Source organism: Mustelus asterias, chromosome 9, assembly GCF_964213995.1.
Source record: "Mustelus asterias chromosome 9, sMusAst1.hap1.1, whole genome shotgun sequence".
Lineage (NCBI taxonomy): Eukaryota > Metazoa > Chordata > Chondrichthyes > Carcharhiniformes > Triakidae > Mustelus > Mustelus asterias.
This window is the reverse complement of record NC_135809.1, coordinates 17,585,508-17,604,220: the sequence shown is the minus strand read 5'-3', so window position 1 is coordinate 17,604,220 and position 18,713 is coordinate 17,585,508. Positions and strand designations below refer to the sequence as shown.

The 18,713-nt window shown below is 43.9% G+C and overlaps 1 protein-coding gene across 1 annotated transcript in view; it reads right to left on the bottom strand.

Annotated features, from left to right (window-relative positions):
- Window positions 1–18,713, bottom strand: part of LOC144498517 (leucine-rich repeat-containing G-protein coupled receptor 5-like) — a 172,366-nt gene that overhangs the window by 67,105 nt on the left and 86,548 nt on the right. The window contains exon 4 of the mRNA XM_078219744.1: window positions 18,160–18,231. Within this exon, the coding sequence (XP_078075870.1) occupies window positions 18,160–18,231 (72 nt within the window). The remainder of the gene's footprint in view (window positions 1–18,159; window positions 18,232–18,713) is intronic.

The window sequence follows — 18,713 nt, the reverse complement described above, 5'->3', positions numbered from 1 at the left end:
TAAAATCCAAAACTTGAACAGAGAAGATTATGTCTTTGCTGAAACTGAAGACGGTTTTCCCAAATGTATACAAATAACCTGTGGGTGCTAAACTATCTGCTGGATTTAGCTCATAGAGTTACATGGAATGTTTGGGAAAAAGGGACATCTCAGGGTTGAGGAAATGTTGGTATTTGGGACAAAGGGGTAACTTGAAGATACTTTGTGTGTCTAGCCGTCAGTTAAAGTTTAAAGTTAAAGTTTATTTTATTTGTCACAATTTAACATCAGCAGGGTTCGTAACAGAAGTGAATCTAAATTTGTACTTTTTCTTAGGGGGGGTGGGCAGGCATGGTGGGTTGAGGTAGAATTCAAATTTACATCCCACACCCTGCACCTTCCAGCCCAGCAGGAACATCAGGCAATTCAGCTTACCATTCTGAAGTCATTCTCAAAAGTCCAAAGCCATTAGGTTTCATTAACATGACAATGAAATTACTGTGAAATTTCCCTAGTCACCACAGCCCGGCGCCTGTTCGGGTCAATGCGCCTAATCAGCACGTCTTTCAAACTGTGGGAGGAAACTGGAGCACACAGACAGGGGGGAACGTGCAAACTCCACACAGGCAGTGAGCCAAGCCAGGAATCGAAGCCCAGGTCCCTGGCGCTGTGAGGCAGCAGTGCTAACCACTGTGCCACCGTGCTACCCTGTCAATCAATTAATATAGTTATATATATTATCAATATATTTAAGTGTACTGTCATAGTGTATGAGAGTCTTTCTTGTCATGTGTTTTCTTTTAAGTTAATATATATTCTTTATTAATTGATCATAAAATGGCTGGGCTGTTTCTTCCCAGTTTTGTATATCTTTTCTTACGTTATGCCAAATTGACAAAATACGCCACTACGAATCGGGATGCCAAGTTACCCTTCCGAGTTTTGGGATATCCTGACATTTAACATCAGCGGGGTTCGTAACAGAAGTGAATCTAAATTTGTACCTTTTCTTAGCAGGGGGCGGGGGGGGGGAGGTGGTTGAGGTAGAATTCAAATTTACATCCCACACCCTGCACCTTCCAGTCGAGCAGGAACATCAGGCAATTCAGCTTACCATTCTGAAGTCATTCTCAAAAGTCCAAAGCCATTAGCTACACCCATTTCTATTCCTGGAAGGAATCATTAGCCTTCCTCTTCCCCAACCTTCCCTCCCTCTCTCTCCCAATCCTGAACGAATGCCGAAGACTGTTCTTCCAGTTCCACAGCAATATCTGTGTCCTTTTTAAAAATTCATTTACGGGATGTGGGTGTCATTGGCTGGGCCAGCATTAATTCCCCATGCCTAACTGCCCTCCATTTCAGGGGGCATTTGAGAGTCAACCGCATTGCTGGTGGATCTGGATTCACATGTAGGTCAGACCAGGTATGGATAGCAGATTTTCTTCCCTAAAGGACATTAATGAACCAAATGGATTTTTACGACATGGTTTCATGGTCATCACTAGACTTGTGATTCCAGATTGTTATTGAACTCAAATTTCACCATTTGTCATGGTGGGATTTGAACCTGGGTCCCCAGATCTTGCCTTGGGTCTAAAAACACCAGCTTTGATGCTATTTCCATTGTCTTTGGTCAGGAAAAAGATATTAAATATTAGAACATGTGTAAATGGGAGTTCCATTGCTATCCATCAAAGGTAAGGTGGCAGAAGCTCCAGGGATCTCCTGGCCATCGATTATTTTGGATATACTTCGGTTGCATAATGTGATTGACTCATTTTATTGTGTCAAGCTTAGAGGGAGAATGAAATGTGAAAATGGAAAGAGACCAGCGAACACAAACACTTCATTCATGGATGCTACTGATTTTGCTGACTGCTGGCCTCGACCATGGCAAGAGAGCTGGGCGCTACAATTAGGCGTATGAGAATAAAGAATGCCAGCGAGGGATCTGGGTCCCATCACTGGAAAGTACATGTGAGTGACGTTAGGTGAAGGAAGGATGGGCTTGTTGAAAGAGTACCTACAATCCTACAGCCAGCTGACACTAATGCACGGCAAACGATGGGCACTTGGGGAATATACAAGAGGCCGGATTTTCATGCTTCTGTCCTCGTGGGGATGAAGTCAGGGGTAGATTTCGGTCAGGGCAAATAGGACCTTCTTCTGGGATTCCTGCACCTTTGCCAGCATTTGGGATTTATGGCTCTAGGACAAGGATTTGGGTAGTCAGCCAGCACGCAGCAACCCCACCCTTGCCTACTCCATTGTGGGTTTGCGCATTTTAGACAGCCCGCTACTTTCATTGAGTCAGGCCTGTTTTGTTAGGAGACATGGTTCATGGCAGCTCAGAGGAGTCACGGACCATGAGGGGAGGCTAGTGTGGCATTGGAAAACATTTGATAGGTAATTTCAAATGTTATCATATCATATGACATGATGACAAGTTAAATATGTTTTTAATAGAGTGATTATATGATAAGTTTGTTCTGAAAAGGTATGTGACCACTAAATTTACTAGCATTGTGAAAGTGTTCAGAGGTGTTAGAATACTTTATTCAATGGATGAAATGCAGTGCTGCATTCAACTGTTTGAGATTAAAATTTAATGTGTCAATTCTCTGCTCCCCTCCGCCCCCCCATGATTTAATAATTGCTTTGATGAGCTGTCTAGTCATCTGTTCATCCTTTCTCTACTGCTTCAAGGTTTTAATTTATTCAACACTCAATGTTTTGTTGGCACAGCTGTGCTTTGGAATCCTATTATCAATAAGACTAATGTTTTTGAAGAGATTTTTGAATGGCTATTTATTTTGACAGCACTTCAGAGAATTAACTTTTTTTCAACTGAGGTTTGAATGACCGTGGGCAGGATTTTACAGCCGTGTGTGCCCCAAGACCGAAATTCCCACCCGAGGTCAATGGATCTTTAAATAGTTTGACGGATTTTCTGTCTTGCCCGCCATGATTCCCACGAGGATGGGAAAATTCAACTCTGTGTCTTTGATTGATAGCTTCCTGAACTCCTCAGAGAATTAAAGCTTTTGAAGAGTTCTTTGATTAGGCTTTGGTTTATTTTGACAGTTTCATGAGCACCTCAAAGACTTCCCAATGGTATTAGGAGGCTCATGAGTTCTGTCCATAGTGGATGCAGGATGAATGAGAATGTAGAGCTATAAGGGGGCTTGGAGGTAAGGAGGAGCACAAAGGGTTAATGGGGGAGAGGAAGTTGAGGGGTAGAGGCTAAATTGCCTAACACTCATTTGCAGAACTGGACTGATGTCGCAGAGATTGGAGACTCCTAACCTGTCCACCTCGGCTTATGCCTGCCTCCATTTCCACCGTGCTTCAGGAGGCAGCAGCCTTGACTCTAGCCACAAGACCATAAGACATAGGAGAATTAGGCCACTCGGCCCATCGAGTCTGCTCCGCCATTCAATCATGGCTGGTATTTTTCTCATCCCCATTCTCCTGCCTTTTCCCCATAACCTCTGATCCCCTTGTAAATCAAGAACCTATCTATCTCTGTCTTAAAGACACTCAATGACCTGGCCTCCACAGCCTTCTGCGGCAAAGAGTTCCACAGATTCACCACTCTCTGGCTGAAGAAATTCCTCCTCATCTCTGTTTTTGCTGCAAAAAGCAGGGAAAATTAATTTCTGTAAAACTTCAAGCAATAGACTTTACCGAATAAACCCATTGTTCATTGTATGACATAATTGCACCATCCTGCATAATGTACCCTGTTGATTACTCAATCGTAAACTACGGATTTACACTTTCCTTGGGAGCAGAATCATGCTTCATTTAATTAAAAAATGGACAGCTTTTCCAAGAAACCAGGGAACCTTGCTCCTTATTGTTTGACTCATTATCCTAGAGGCCAATTAAGCCGTTGAAGTAAAACTGTGGGTGTGTGATTTTACGATTGTTTTCTAACCACGAAAGCGAGAGGTGACCAGACTCCCAGTGAGTTCCTATTGGACTCAGTGTTCCATGACAAGCATTACATATGCTCCTCTCTCAAGTAAAACCTGGAACAAATTGGCCAGGAAATTAAGCTGCACAGACTCAATAATTTACTTCGTACTCAAATGCCATAATTAAAGTATTTTATGAGGACATTTAAAATAAAATGATTGAATAGCTACACTTTCATCTTGCACAGGCTATTGTGTTAAGATATATTGCAATGAGAAAATGTTTTAGTGGGACTTGCTTGGCCAGTTGAGTTAATAGTACAAGGGGGAAGTAGCGGAATTTCAAAAAAAAATGACATTACCAGTTTTCCTGCAGTACTTATTAAAACACTAAACCTCCCATTTTTCTCTAAAGAATTTTGTTTTCTATGTAACATTTTGTTCTGTGAGTAAGTCACAGAATCATAGAATCTATGGCACAAAGACAGGCCCTTCAGCCCAAACTGGTCCGTGCCGACCAAATGCCCATCTAAGCTAAAAGGTCTTTGAGCATCTGCCCCCACCCTCCCGCTCTAACTCCCCGAGTGCCCCCTCCCTCCTCCTGCCCCAACTCCCCAACTGCCCCCTCCCTCCTCCCGCCCCAACTCCCCAACTGCCCCCTCCCTCCTCCCGCCCCAATTCCCTGACTGCCACTTCCCTTCTCCACAAGACATAATGGGAAACAAAAAGGTCTTCTGTTTATTGCTGCGAAATGCACTTGCGGTATCAGAGTTTTTATAATGTGATTTGAAGGCACCTACAGTCAGAAACTGTCACAGTTATGAATACATACGGCATTGAATACATTCAGGGAGGCGATGGTCTAATGGTTTTTTCCCCTAGACTATTAATCCAGAAACTCAGCTAATGTTCTGAGGACCCGCGTTCGAATCCCACCACACCAGATGGTGGCATTTGAATGCAATAAAAAATATCTGGAACTAAGAATCTACTGATGGCAATGAAACCATTATCGATTGTCAAAAAAAAAGCCCATCTGGTTACTAATGTCCTCGAGGGAAGGAAATCTGCCGTCCTTACCCGGTCTGGCCTACATGTGACTCCAGAGCCACAGCAATGTGGTTAACTCTCAACTGTCCTCTGAACAAGGGCAACTTGGAATGGGCAATAAATGCTGGCCAGCCAGCAACGTCCATGCCCCATGAATGAATTTTTAAAAATTGCCACTGTGCCTTTCTATCCATCACATTAATCAATGGGATCTTGTCAGCTGGGAAGGATTGTGGGCAATTGGAGTGTGTTTTGATGGCGGCACAGTGGTACAGTGGTAAGCACTGCTGCCTCACAGCACCAGGGACCAGGGTTTGATTCCCGGCTTGGGTCACTGTCTGTGTGGAATTTGCATGTTCTCCCCATTTCTGCATGGGTTTCCTTTGGGTGCTCCGGTTTCCTCCCACAGTTCAAAAGACGTGCTGGTTAGATGTATTGGCCATGCTAAATTCTCCCTCAGTGTACCTGAACAGGTGTCAGAGTGTGGCAACACAGGGATTTTCACAGTAAGTGTTAATATAAATTTATTTCTGACTAATAAATAAGCTTTACTTTACTTTAAACTTTTTGATTTTAAGTTTGAAATAAAAAGTTTAAAGTTTATTTATTAGTTACAAGTAGGCTTACATTCACACAGCAATGAAGTTACTGTGAAAATCCCCGAGTCACCACACTCTGGCACCTGTTTGGGTACACTGAGGGAGAATTTAGCACGGACAATGCACCTAACCAGCACATCTTTCAGACTGTGAGAGGAAAGCGGAACACCCAGAGGAAACCAACACACATACGGGGAGAACATGCAAACTCCACACAGACAGTGACCCAAGCTGGGAATCGAACGCGGGCCCCTGGCGCTGTGAGGCAGCAGTGCCAACCACTGTGCCACTGTGTGCAGGTTGGTTTATATCTTGGGCCACAGCAGACTAATTCAGTCGTGGGCAACATGTGGCCCGGAGACCACATGCAGCTTGCCTGGGTTCTGGACCCACAAGACATTTTGCTGAGCGTTGCCCAAGTGTAGGATTGCACATTCCGCTGGGTTCCATCCACCTAGTTTTTCTCTTACCGGTGAGGCTGAAGTGGTATTCACGTAAAGCAAGGACGCATGAAGTGAGGTGCGCGCAGATTGCACACAACATTGGCTGTGAGAGCTGTGCGCTCCCTCTGTGTCCAAAGTCTTTTGATTTTACCAGTTGAAGTTGATGACCGTTCAGTCAATGTGAATGATTCAGCATTTTCTAGAACACATTATGAAAGATTCGGTGTGTATTAAATGTATTCAATCTTATTTTTGGGGCCATGGTTAGTGAACAAATCCAATTCCAAACTTGCGACCCACTGAGGTGAAGGAGGGCCACTCGTGCACCCCACTCACCAGCCTAGGTTGCCCATCACTGGACTAATAGGTGCTGTTACATTGCCTCAAATAATATCCTGTACCCTCGGCACTCCAATCTGTGATATTTAAATTTTTTGTTTTCAACCATCAGTGTGACTGCCCCTTGAGTAATCAAAGATGTGCAGGTTAGATTGATTGGCAAATTAACCCTAGTGTCAGGGGGATTAGCAGGGTAAATATGAGGGTTTACGAGGCTAGGGCCTGGGTGGGATTGTGGTCGGTGCAGACTCGATGGGCCGAATGGCCTCCTTCTGCACTGTAGGGATTCTAAATGCAAGATTAGCACAGCTACAGTCAAGTGATGGCTACCTTTGTGCTGTGGAATGACATTCACAAACATAAAAGTGGATTGATTTAACCACACTTTATCTAGGACCTTTGCATCTTTTAGCTGGATCCAGAGGTACAAGCTGCAAAATTATTTCACTCCCCCAATTCTTAAGGTTTAGTTTCTATACATGAAGTGAGACAAATATATTCACTGTAACTCAGCTGCAGGTGAGATTGAAAAATGCTATTTGTTCACAGGATGTGGGCATCGCTGGCTAAAGCCAGCATTTATTACCCATCCCTAATTACCGTTCAATAGATGGGCGGTGAACCATCGTTTTGAATTGCTGCGGTCCATGTGTTGTAGGAACACCCACAGTGTGGTTAGAGAGTTCCAGGATTTTTCCCCAGTGACAGTAAAGGAACAATTCCAAGTCAGGATGGAGGGAAACTGGTGTTCCCGTGCATCTGCCGCCCTTATCCTTCTGTGGTGGTGTCGCATGTTTGGGAGAAGGAAATGTCGAAGGAGTCTTCTTAAGTTGCTTCAGTGCATCTTGTAGATGGTACGGTCAACTCGAGCTGTTTGTGATCCCCTCTGTAGCAAATACATTTACCCGCGTGGAAGTGTTTGTGCATCCGATCGCGGTTCATGGCCCCAAATCTCTCCCCACTGTGATTTAACATTTCAACCTTCTCACTCTAAAGATATGGGCCAGAATTCTCTGGCTGTTCACACTGACGGGATTCTCCTGTCCCATCGGCAACACATCCCAGCCTGCGGGTTTCCTGCCAGCGTGGGGTGACATCAATGGGAATTCCCATTGACAGCGGCGGGACTGGGGAACCCTATCGCTAGCAAACCACGCACCACCTCCCGCCGGCGGGAAACACGGAGGCCGGAGAATCTCACCCAACCTGTGCCCAAAATAAAAGACAGAATTTAGGGGCCATAAAGTACAAGGCTTCCAAATTGTCTTTCCCAAGTAGATAGTGCACACTGCGCATGTGCCATCTCCAATGGTACATGGTTCGCAGTGATTTATAGGGTACAGTAACTCCCAACCATTATTTTGCAGTATTTGTACAATACAACACTTTGCTAAAAGGTGAGCAAGTCAGAACTAAGCAGAAAACGTCCAAGCGAAGTGATGACGCTGGAACAAAGAGTCACAGTTTAGACAGACTGAAAAATGGTGTAAGAGCTACCATGACGACCAGAGAGTACTCTGTCAGTGAATTCACATGAGGTAGTCCGAAGAAAAAAAATAAGGGCCAGTGTTAGTGTTTACGCTAGTTGTCAATTGCCAGGTTAACTAATCAGTGGGAAAAATCCAAGCTTAAGATGAAATCATAGAATCATGGAATCCCGACAGTGCAAAAGGAGGCCATTCAGCCCATCGAGCCCACACCAACACCAATCCCACCCAGGCCCAATCCCTGTAACCCCACACATTTTATCCTGACACTAAGGGGCAGTTTTGCATGGCCATTCAAATGGAGAATAAACATGTGGATAGAGCATCAGCATCAATGGAGGGCCCCAGTTAATGGTCCAATCATTCAAAATAAGGCATTTGAATTGTACCAGCACATGAAGAGTAGTGAAGAGATTGGTGCAGGTGTCACCAATGATGGTGAAAATGGTGTAGGATGTGCCCCTCTATTGCCTTCCAAACAATTCTTAACCAGTACAGCATAGTTCATTGCATTAAAAAGCGTATTTTTTAAATTTGCGTCAGAAGTAAGCTTTGTCCTGAGGTAAGTCCTGACCTTGCAGAAAGCAACTGGCAAACCAGTCTTCAAATACTGCCGTAACCCAGGCGTTGCTGATAGTCTTCCAAAACACTGGCAGATGGGATTTATTTTTCCCTTTAAAAGCTTTAGGATTTTCTCACCTACGAACCAACATTAGTTTACATTTAAAACCAGCTACACTGGCACACAGTAGTGCTGTCGGCCTGACCTTTCATGCTTTCGGACCAGGAGCTATTTTTTCTTCTTTCCACAGGTAAATTCTATTTGGCGTTTTCTTCCAGAACAGGCCACTTCCATCCGCATTGAAGAACTGCTCTGCCTGGTAGCCTCTCTCCTCAGTGTGTTCCTCCAGCGCCTTGGCAAACTTTCCTGTAGCTACATGGTCAGCTGAAGCAGCCTTCTTCAACAACTTCACACTACGCAGTCCCAAATGGGTGGTGCAGTGGCACTATGGTTAGCACAGTGCCAGGGACCCAGGTTCGATTCCCGGCTTGGGTCAGTGTCTCTGCCGAGTCTGTACGTTCTCCCCGTGTCAGCGTGAGTTTCCTCCGGGTGTACTGGTTTCCTCCCACAGTCTGAAAGACGCGCTGGTTAGGTGCGTGGGCCATGTTAAGTTCTCCCTCAGTGTACCCGAACAGGCGCCAGAGTGTGGTGACTCGGGGATTTTCACAGTAACTTCATTGCGTATTAATGTAAGCCTACTTGTGACACTAATAAATAAACTTTAAGTAACGCTGGGCCAACCCAACATGAGATTTTCTGAGCTCTTTGTAGCAGAAGATCGCACATGTTCATCCTGCCCCACTGCCCAGTGGGAATCACGTCAACTTTCTAGCCTTCCATCGCACTTAGTCTCCAGAACAGAAAACTCCACCAATGGGCGGGATTTTATTGACAATATGAACAGATAAAGTCAAAATTGACAGGATCCATTTTTGGCTATTGTGATTGCAAGGCATGTTTCACAGAATCATAGAATTCCTACACTGCAAAAGGAGGCCATTTGGCCCATCAGGTCTGCAAATGAGTACCATAGAAACCATACAGTGCAGAAAGAGGCCATTTGGCCCATCAAGTCTGCACCGACCACAATCCCACCCAGGTCCTACCCCCGTATCCCCACATATTTACCCGCTAATCCCTCTAACCTACACATCTCAGGACACCACGGGGCAATTTTAGCATGGCCAATCAACCTAACCCGCACATCTTTGGACTGTGGGAGGAAACCGGAGCATCCGGAGGAAACCCACGCAGACACGAGGAGAATGTGCAAACTCCACACAGACAGTGACCCGAGCCGGGAATCGAACCCAAGTCCCTGGAGCGGAGCAGCAGCAGTGCTAACCATTGTGCTACCGTGCCGCCCATACGGGTTAATGAAGGGTCCCAGTCCAAAACATTTGGCCCTGCCCTTTCCCTTTTTAGATGCTGATGGGTACATTGTACTCCCCAAAATTCTGACAGGATTTTTACTTTACAGGTCCAGCATTTTTATTCTTTCCCCCTGGGGTTACAAAGTCTGAGAAATTAGTTACTCATTTATTGCCAATGTGCAAAAAAACCATGGGGATTATTGTTTGCGGATTCATGCTGCTTACAGATTTTATTTGCCAGCGTTAGTGCAAAGCTCCTGGGTGTGACTTTTGTACAGAGGTGACCAAGACAGCAGATTTCAGCCGGGTAGTTGTGGAATGTGGCACCTGGTAAATGTGGCATTATAAAACTAAACACAACCTGAAACTAAATCGCAGCACATCTTTACCTAATCAGCACTCAACTCGATTCCAAAGTGAACAAAAGAAGTCTAGTCTTTCTCTAAGGAGTTATTCTAGCCAGCAATACACATTCTGTGCTACCTTTATCATCTCCATCTCAGTGCCTGCTGCCCAGCTGCTGTAACACTCCTATTGACCAATATACTTCATCGTCTGGTCACAGGATACCATTCCCTGTACCCGGCAGCTTTATTTACTTTGGTTCGACAGGGAGAGAATTCAGGTTACAAAAGGGAAAAGAAAATGAAGCCATCATGTCATTCAGAACAAAGTTCTGTTTAAGGTGCCTCGGAGTTCAAAAATTCAACAACGAACCCTTTGTTTTACTGGAGTTATCTTTGAACAGAAGATAGCTTGAATAACTTGACCATGAACAGGCCAAAGACAAGGAAAACTGACTTTTCTATTGCACAATAAACTTTGACAATAGACACCCAAGATAAAATTCTGTCTAAAGAGTTCAACCTAATTTACCTGAAAGGAAACCTCTGTAGAAATTGGAATGATTGTATCAACGCAACTGAAAGTAAAACACAGTGAAGATTTTTACTCTTATGGCTCCCTTTATGCTCCTCTGAAAGCATTGACTCTTTCCTGGAGGGTGATTTGGTATCAGACAGTCTCCTTTACCCTGCCTTTCTTCACATGGGATTGCCAGTGGACTATTTGACCAGTCACATCCCATCTATGTCAGCAACTGGGGAGGTGGTGGCACTGCGGTATTGCCACTGGCTAGTAATCCAGAGACCTGGGTTCAAATCCCACCTGGGCAGAAAACCCATCTGCTGCCTACGCATGACTCCAGATCCACAACAATGTGGCTGACAGTAGTGAGGGGGATTGACACTGTTCTCTGTAGTAAGGAACGGCAGCTCCGACAGCCCAGTGCCAGAGATCTGGACTGGAGACGAACTGACGGTGAGAGGGGAAGAATCCCATTGTTGTGGTCCATGTAGATACCAATGGCACAGGTAGAACAAGGAAAGAGGGCCTGTGTAGAGAGTTTGAGGAGCTAGGCATCAAGTTAAGAAACATAACTTCCAAGGTTATAATCTCTGAATCATTACCTGAGCCACGTGCAAATTGACATAGGGTTCATAAAATTAGAGAGATGCGTGCATTTTGGTCGCACATTTTACAAAGAATTGAAAGGACCTCAAGAGCTTTACTAAAATGTTTCCAGGTTTAGAAAAGGTAGAAGCTGCTTCCATCAACTGATGGTAAAGACACAGATTTAAGGTTTGGGCTAGAGTTGCAGGTAAGATGTCAGAAAACAGTTATTTATGAGGGTAATAACCTGGAACTGGCTGCTGACATGGGTAGTGGGTGAACAATGATTTTTTGAGGGAATAGACAGAGTAAATCTTGTGAGGATGTTTGCACTCATGGGAGAGTGTAGGACCAGAGGACACAGTCACAAAATAAGGGGGTGCATCTTTAAGACGGATTTGAGGAAGAATTTCTTTCTCAAAGAGTGGTGAATCTTTGGAATTCTTTACCCCAGGATGCTGTGAAGGATGAGTCCTGGAACATTTTCAAGGCTAAGAGCAATTGGTTTTAATCAGTCAAGGAATTAAGGGTTATGGAGGGAAGGCAGGAAAGTGGACTTTGTGAGTTTTAGATCAGCCATGATCTCGTTAAATGGCGGAGCAGGCTTGAAGGGCTGAATGGCCTACTCCTGATCCTGTTCCTTATGGCCTTCAAAAGGAAATTGGATGGGCACTTGAGGAAAATAAACTTACAGGGCTACAGAGATAAAATGGGGAATGGGATTGGCTGGATTGCTTGACAGAGTGTTGGCATGAACTCAATGGGGTGAATAACCTCCTTCCGTGCTGTAATATTTTATGATTCTTGGACACAAGAACTTTCTGGTGTGACATTTTGAGGGGCTGAGTTATTTTTCTGTGCCACATTCTTCAAAAATCTAAGCTCTTTTCTTCCTCTATTGCAGCACCAACGTAGACAATGGAATTTCCTCCCCCCCCCCCCTCCTCCCACTGGGTTCAATTCCCAACTTGGGTTCCTGTCTGTGCGGAGTTTGCATGTTCTCTCCCTGCGGGTTTCCTCCGGGTGCTCCAATTTCCTCCCACAGTCTGAAAGATGTGCTGGTTAGGTGCATTGGCCATGCTAAATTCTTCCTCAGTGTACCTGAACAGGCACTGGAGTGTGGCGACTAGGGGATTTTCACAGTGACTTAATTGCAGGGTTAATGTAAGCCTACTTGTGACACTAATAAACCTTAAAATTTACTCCCTCATATCTACCATGTATTCTCCATAGCCACTCACCCAGCATCTACTAAGACCGGTCCTCAGGAGCCATGCAATAGCATTGGTTGCAGGTGGAAAAAAAATCTATAACAAACTAATGAGAACTGTTGTTAAGACTGCAAAACAAACTGCAGAAAGGTGCTTTATATTTAAGTGATCCTTAAGTTGTATAAAAAAACAAACATGTATTCAGGAACCACATCAAAGACAGATTATACTTTTACGATCTCTTAAAACTGCTAATCACACCCATGCAACTCTCTCAACAGAGCTGAACATTCCATTACTTTTGGAACCCAGCTAAGTATTCATAAAAGCCATGCTATTAAAGCATTAGCTTTCAGTTCCATGGGCCCTGAAACTGAAAGACCAGATGGTTTTTCATTTTCATTACAAAACAGATTGACAATCAATGGAGTGCAGCAAGCCATTGGGATGTTTTTAATGTTAAATAAAAGATCAATTTTTCTTTTTGAAAGCCAAAGACATTTGAACATTTAAATCTCAGTCCAAAACGTGACAAGGCAGTTTTCCAGCATGTTTTTTTAAAATTTTGAATGCATTAAAGAGGTTTCTCCTTTGGGAAAAGTACTGTAGTGCATGTCAGCACTTCCAAAATGCTGGCCATGTAATGGTTAACCTATCTTTGCAGGACAGCATTCTTTGATCAATCACTGCATTTAAAGCATATATTCATTACAATAAAACATCTATTAGTGACCTTTGAACTTGTCAATCCTCACTTGTCAGAATATCCCAGATTCCTCAGCAGTCATTCCCCAGTTGTCATGAACTCTGAAAGCATGTGTATTTTCTTGGCCTCCCAAAACCCACAGCAGTATGTGCAATAGCTTTGGGGGAGGAAATTCAAATTTCCTGCGATCCTCACTATGGTGACATTGACCTCAGAAGAGTTGTGCGCGCATTTTGCAACCAAAGCCTTCCCAACTTGCAAAAAGACCACACGAAAATAGTGCAGGATCAGAAAGAGAGACATTGTTTTCCTGGTAAAGAAACCTAAGCTTAGCATTGTGCAGCACAAATCCCCTCTCCATTGGCTGATGAAAATCTAGTGCTTGGCTTTCACCCACACCTCTACATAGAAAACAGACACGAGACAAGATTTACCCTACCTCGTTTTATCTCGTCCTCTTGTGTACTGATATGCACACACATTGCATGCTTTATTTGAAAGATAGGGTTGCTAATGATAACAAACCTTGGGTGAGATTTTTAGTTTCCAATTAGTCATATATAGATGGTGTTGCTTCAAGCCACAATGTTGTCAGTTTGGAGATGTAAAACTATCTAGATAATGGTGATAATTTTGCAGCACATTTTACTCACGTGAGAACGCTTTCAAACAAAGATAACAGCATGAAGACATGTGTTAAATAGCAACAAAAACACTAAAGCTACCAGCAGCAAGGATAAGTATGCCTGAAGCTATATATGATGTGGAGATGCCGGTGTTGGACTTGGGTAAACACAGTAAGAAGTCTCACAACACCAGGTTAAAGTCCAACGGGTTTATTTGAGGAGCAGCGCTCCGAAAACTAGTGGCTTTTGCTTCCAAATAAACCTGTTGGACTTTAACCTGGTGTTGTGAGACTTCTTACTGTGAAGCTATGCATCACATGCCTCTGATGAATTGTCTGCAATTTTCCATTTTTTTATCAAGCCTGAACATTACCTTATTTACTTGTCTATCCTTTATCACGGTGGCACAGTGGGTAGCACTGCTGCCTCACAGCGCCAGGGACCTGGGTTCGATTCCCGGCTCGGTCACTGTCTGTGTGGAGTCTGCACGTTCTCCCCGTGTCTGTGTGGGTTTCCTCCGGGTGCTCCAGTTTCCTCCCACGGATATGTGTGTTAGGTGAATTGGCCGTCCTAAATTCTCCCTCCGTGTACCCAAACAGGTGCCAGGGTGTGGCAACTAGGGGATTTTCACAGTAACCTCATTGCAGTGTTAGTGCAAGCCTACTTGTGACTAATAAATAAACTTTACTTTATCTTCTTCCCCACCCTTAAAAATAATATCTACAGTGAACATGCACTTAGTTTATAAGCCCAAGGCACAGAGAGAAAGAAAGATGTACAGGTACAAATCGCCTCATTATATCTGTTAGAAATGTTTTAAAATGCGCAATGACTATTATTCAGTAAAAAATTGCAGCCACCATTTTTTTAATACACAGTAAGGTCCCATAAATCACAAATACCAGCTTACATCTATATTGCAATTATAATACATTAAAACATTGCAAGATGCTTCAGAGGAGCAAAATCAAAGAACATTTGACTCTTGGGTCTAAGAGGAAACAGCAGGACAATTGACCTAATGTATGGAAAAGATTAGGGTTTAAACATTGTCTTTTTAAAAACAAAATCTTTCATGGGATATGAGTGTCGCTGGCAAGGCCAGCATTTGATCCCCTTTCCTAATTGATCATAGAATCCCTACAGTGCAGAAGGAGGCCATTTGTCCCATCGAGTCTGCACCGACCACAATCCCACCCAGGCCCTATCCCCATAACCCCATGCATTTACTCTAGCTAGTCCCCCTGACACTAAGGATCAATTTAGCATGGCCAATCCACCTAACCCGCACATCTTTGGAGTTTGGGAGGAAACTGGAGCACCCGGAGGAAACCCACGCAGACACGGGGAGAATGTGCAAACTCCGCACAGACAGTGACCCGAGGCCGGAATTGAACCTGGGTCCCTGGCACTGTGAGGCAGCAGTGCTAACCTTTATGCCACTGTGTCGCCCACCACTGCCTTTGAACTGAGTGCCTCACAAGGCCACTTTGAACAACAGTTAAGAGTGACATGTCACATGTAGGCCAGACCAGGTAAGGGCAGCAGATTTCCTTCCCTGAAGGGCATTAGTGAACTGGATGGATTTTTAACGACAATCAACAATGGCTTCATGGCCATCATTAGGCATTTAATTCCAGATTTTTATTGAAATCAAATTCTGCTGTCTGCTGGAGTGGGGTTCAAACCCGGGTCCCCAGGGCATTACTCTGGGTCTCTGGATTACTAGTCCAGTGACAATACCACTGTGTCACCACCAAAGAGGTGAATGGCTGGTTAGTCTGCTGTTATGGTAGTATTGGTTGAGGAAGGAAGGTTAAGAATGGGTAGCTCTTTAATAAATATTGACAACGTTAGCAGCCATGTGAACTAGTAAACCAGACAGGTTCACCATGACATCTCAGTTCAAGGGTACTGGTTTGAACATACAGAGTAGTGGACAAGCTTAGATCATGGTGGTCCCGGGATAGCAAGTGCGAGCCAAGATGACATGCCGAACAGAATATTCCGGCACTTGCAGTGGTCAAGCACTGCTCAGGATGGCCAAGTGGCTAAGTCAGATGTCCTGTTCTGGGTGGCTCTGTCTCATGAATTTTAAGGATTTTTTGACGTTAGAGATGAAATTAGCAGAAATATTGCTTAACTGTGAAGGAGTCTGGGAAAATAAAGCTGCCAATACTCTCACCATTTTTTACAGATGCACCATAGAAGACATCTTTTCCAGATGTGTATTACAACTTGGTATGGCTCATGCTCTGACTAAAACCACAAGAAACTACAAGTAATTGTGAACTTGGCCCAGTGCATCACGCAAACCAGCCTCCCAGCCATTGACACCGTCTACACTTCCCACTGCCTTGGAAAAGCAACCAGCATAATCAAGGACCCCACACATCCCGGACATACTCTCCTTCACCTTCTTCCATCGGGAAAAAGGTACAAAAGTCTGAAAACACGCACCAACCGTCTCAAGAACAGCTTCTTCCCTGCTGCCATCAGACTTTTGAATGGACCTACCATATATTAAGCTGATCTTTCCCTTCAACCTATCTGTAACTGCAACACTATATTCTGCACCCTCTCCTTTCCTTCTCCCCAATGTATTCTATGAACGGTATGTTTTGTCTGTATAACTCGCAAGAAACAATACTTTTCACTGTATACCAGTACATGTGAAATAAATCAAATAAACAAAAGGTCAAATAAAACTACCAAGCTGGCATTTCACATTGTCTGGCTCTGCTCCCCTTTTCAAATAACATCTCAACTTGTGTTTTGCAGAAAGCATAGGATTTGTTTATGGCGAGCCTCATAACACTTTATTCTGAAATCGACGAATAATCTTTTCTTTTCAAAGATTTAAAAGTATGGGAGAAAATATATATGTATTTTTGGAAAAAATGCATATCCATTCAAGCCAGGTCTAGGCTAATTCCACATTGGAATACCACTCCCCTTATTTAAACAAACTTGAGGGATTATGTGATCTAGTGAGATTTACCAGTCAGAATGACTCGAATAGAACTGAATATCAAGCTGGCATCCGAGGAACCACATCACAATATTGCCTCAGAATGAGAGCCTTGGGCGGTGTCACAGTGGTTAGCACTGCTGCCTCACAGTGCCAGGGACCCGGGTTTGATTCCCGACTTGGGTCACTGTCTGTGTGGAGTTCGCCCGTTCTCCCTGTGTCTGCATGGGTTTCCTCTGGGTGCTCCAGTTTCCTCCCACAATCCGAAAGATGTGTGGGTTAGGTGCATTGGCCGTGCCAAATTCTCCCTCAGTGTACCCGAACTGGTGCCGGACTGTTGTGACCAGGGGATTTTCACAGTAACTACATTGCAGTGTTAATGTAAGCCTACTTGTGACTAATAAATAAACGTTAAACTTTTTCCCATCTGCTATTCTTCATTTGCTGAGATTTTGGTTCCACTGAAATTCCCTCCCTAACCCTAATTCCACACAGAGAGGGAGGGGAACCTGTCAGAATTAGAATCACTCCCAGTTGGTTTCAAAGAGGCGTTAGTGATGGTTTAGAAATGGGTCCCTCACGCTGATGCTAAAGTCAAGAAAGCTATTGCCTCTATGTTCTCAGAAGGCTAAGGAAATTCAGCATGTTCACTACAACTCTCACCAATTTCTACAGATGCATCATAGAAAGCATCCTTTCTGGATGTATCACAGCTTGGTATGGCTCCTGCCCTAACCAAGACCACAAGAAATTACAAAAGGCTGTGAATGCAGCCCAGTTCATCACGCAAACCAGCCTCCCATCCATTGACTCTGTCTACACTTCCCACTGCCTCAAGAAAGCAGCCAGCATAATCAAGGACCCCACGCATCAAGCCATACTGTCTTCCACCTTTTTCCATCGGGAAAAAGATACAAAAGTCTGAGAACACTTACCAACCGAATCAAGAACAGCTTCTCCCTTGCTGCCATCAGACTTTTGAATGGATGTATCATATACTAGCTGACCTTTCTCTACATCCTTTCTGTGAGTGCAACACGATATTCTGCACCCTCTCCTTTCCTTCTCCCCAATGTACTCTATGAACAGTATGTTTTGGCTGTATAGCTCACAAGAAACAATACTTTTCAGTGTATCCCAACATATGTGACAATAATAAATTAATTCAATTCAATTCACTTCCCTAACTTTCTCACAGTCAGGGCTAATACCTGTGAACAAGTGAAGAGTGGGAGCAGAAAATATTTCAAGAGGAAGTTTCACATAGCTTCGGAAAGGAGAAACAGCTGTTTTGGTTTTGCTGCAGAATTGCAACTTGGATATCACACACCAAATGGGATCCCAAGGCAAAGTCGGAGCAGTGTCGTTGACTCATTTTCTGTTCCATCATTTATTGTGATGGATTAGCTCAGCAGCACTCAGTACTAGAGTCTGTACTTACAGCGACTGGAGGCTCTGCAAGTTCTGTAGCGCCTCTTCGGGAACCGCCCCCAGGCGGTTGTTCTGCAACATGCTGTTTATTTGGAAAAAGAAAAGAGAACTGGTCAGAGCATCAAAACTTTGAGATCCAGTGTGGTTTCCTCAAGCTACACTTCATTTTATTTATTGCGGTTTAAGTTGCAAGTTTACATTTTGATTCCAAAAGCACAAGGCTATGAGGATTAATTAATGGAAAATATTTCACTACAGATGTCACAAGAACTGGCGTTTACAAGAATAAAAGAATCATGTTGAATTGGGTGTATTGGACCTGTTTCTGTTTGCAACGTGGTGGCATTAATTAAAGCTTGCAATCTCGTTCTAAAGAGAGGCATCACAGCAACTGTATACCTCCTAATTTTTTCATCTGTATAAATGCTAAACGTTTCTCTTTGAGGCATTCCTGAGGAAACTCACAGGCATTTCCCTCGTTGATTGATATTATCTTGCAAAGTAACATTGTGATTTGACTCAGTAATGCTGGTGCTGTGCTGAGAAGTTCAGCGAAACACCAAG